Here is a 296-nt window from a genome sequence, read left to right on the forward strand (position 1 = left end):
ACTGTTATCAGTAGAGAATTTTATTTCTTCATTGTATTACCATCATCATCATATTAGTATAAGTGAAATGTTCTCTCTGCAGATCCAAATGGACCTCCTAAAAGAAAACGAGGAAGACCCAGGAAAGATGCTTCCAAACCAAAGGTAATGAGAGATTTCTTTTTTTGTGGATTTGTAATGGGCTCCCAGAACTATTTCTTTGAATATCCAACAGTTCACATTCATCTGAGGAGAAAGAGCATTGTATATTTTTTTTTCTGTCTTTAAATCATTATTACCATGCTATTATTATTATT

The 296-nt window shown here is 32.1% G+C and overlaps 1 protein-coding gene across 4 annotated transcripts in view; it reads left to right on the top strand.

The window, feature by feature from the left end:
- LOC119592718 (zinc finger and SCAN domain-containing protein 2-like) overlaps positions 1–296 on the top strand; it is a 34,693-nt gene that overhangs the window by 10,711 nt on the left and 23,686 nt on the right. For all 4 annotated transcript variants that reach the window (XM_037941652.1, XM_037941655.1, XM_037941653.1 and 1 more), the window contains exon 5: positions 83–144. In XM_037941652.1, coding sequence (XP_037797580.1) covers positions 83–144 — 62 coding nt within the window. The remainder of the gene's footprint in view (positions 1–82; positions 145–296) is intronic.

This window comes from Penaeus monodon, chromosome 30 (assembly GCF_015228065.2).
Source record: "Penaeus monodon isolate SGIC_2016 chromosome 30, NSTDA_Pmon_1, whole genome shotgun sequence".
NCBI classification, from domain to species: Eukaryota; Metazoa; Arthropoda; class Malacostraca; order Decapoda; family Penaeidae; genus Penaeus; species Penaeus monodon.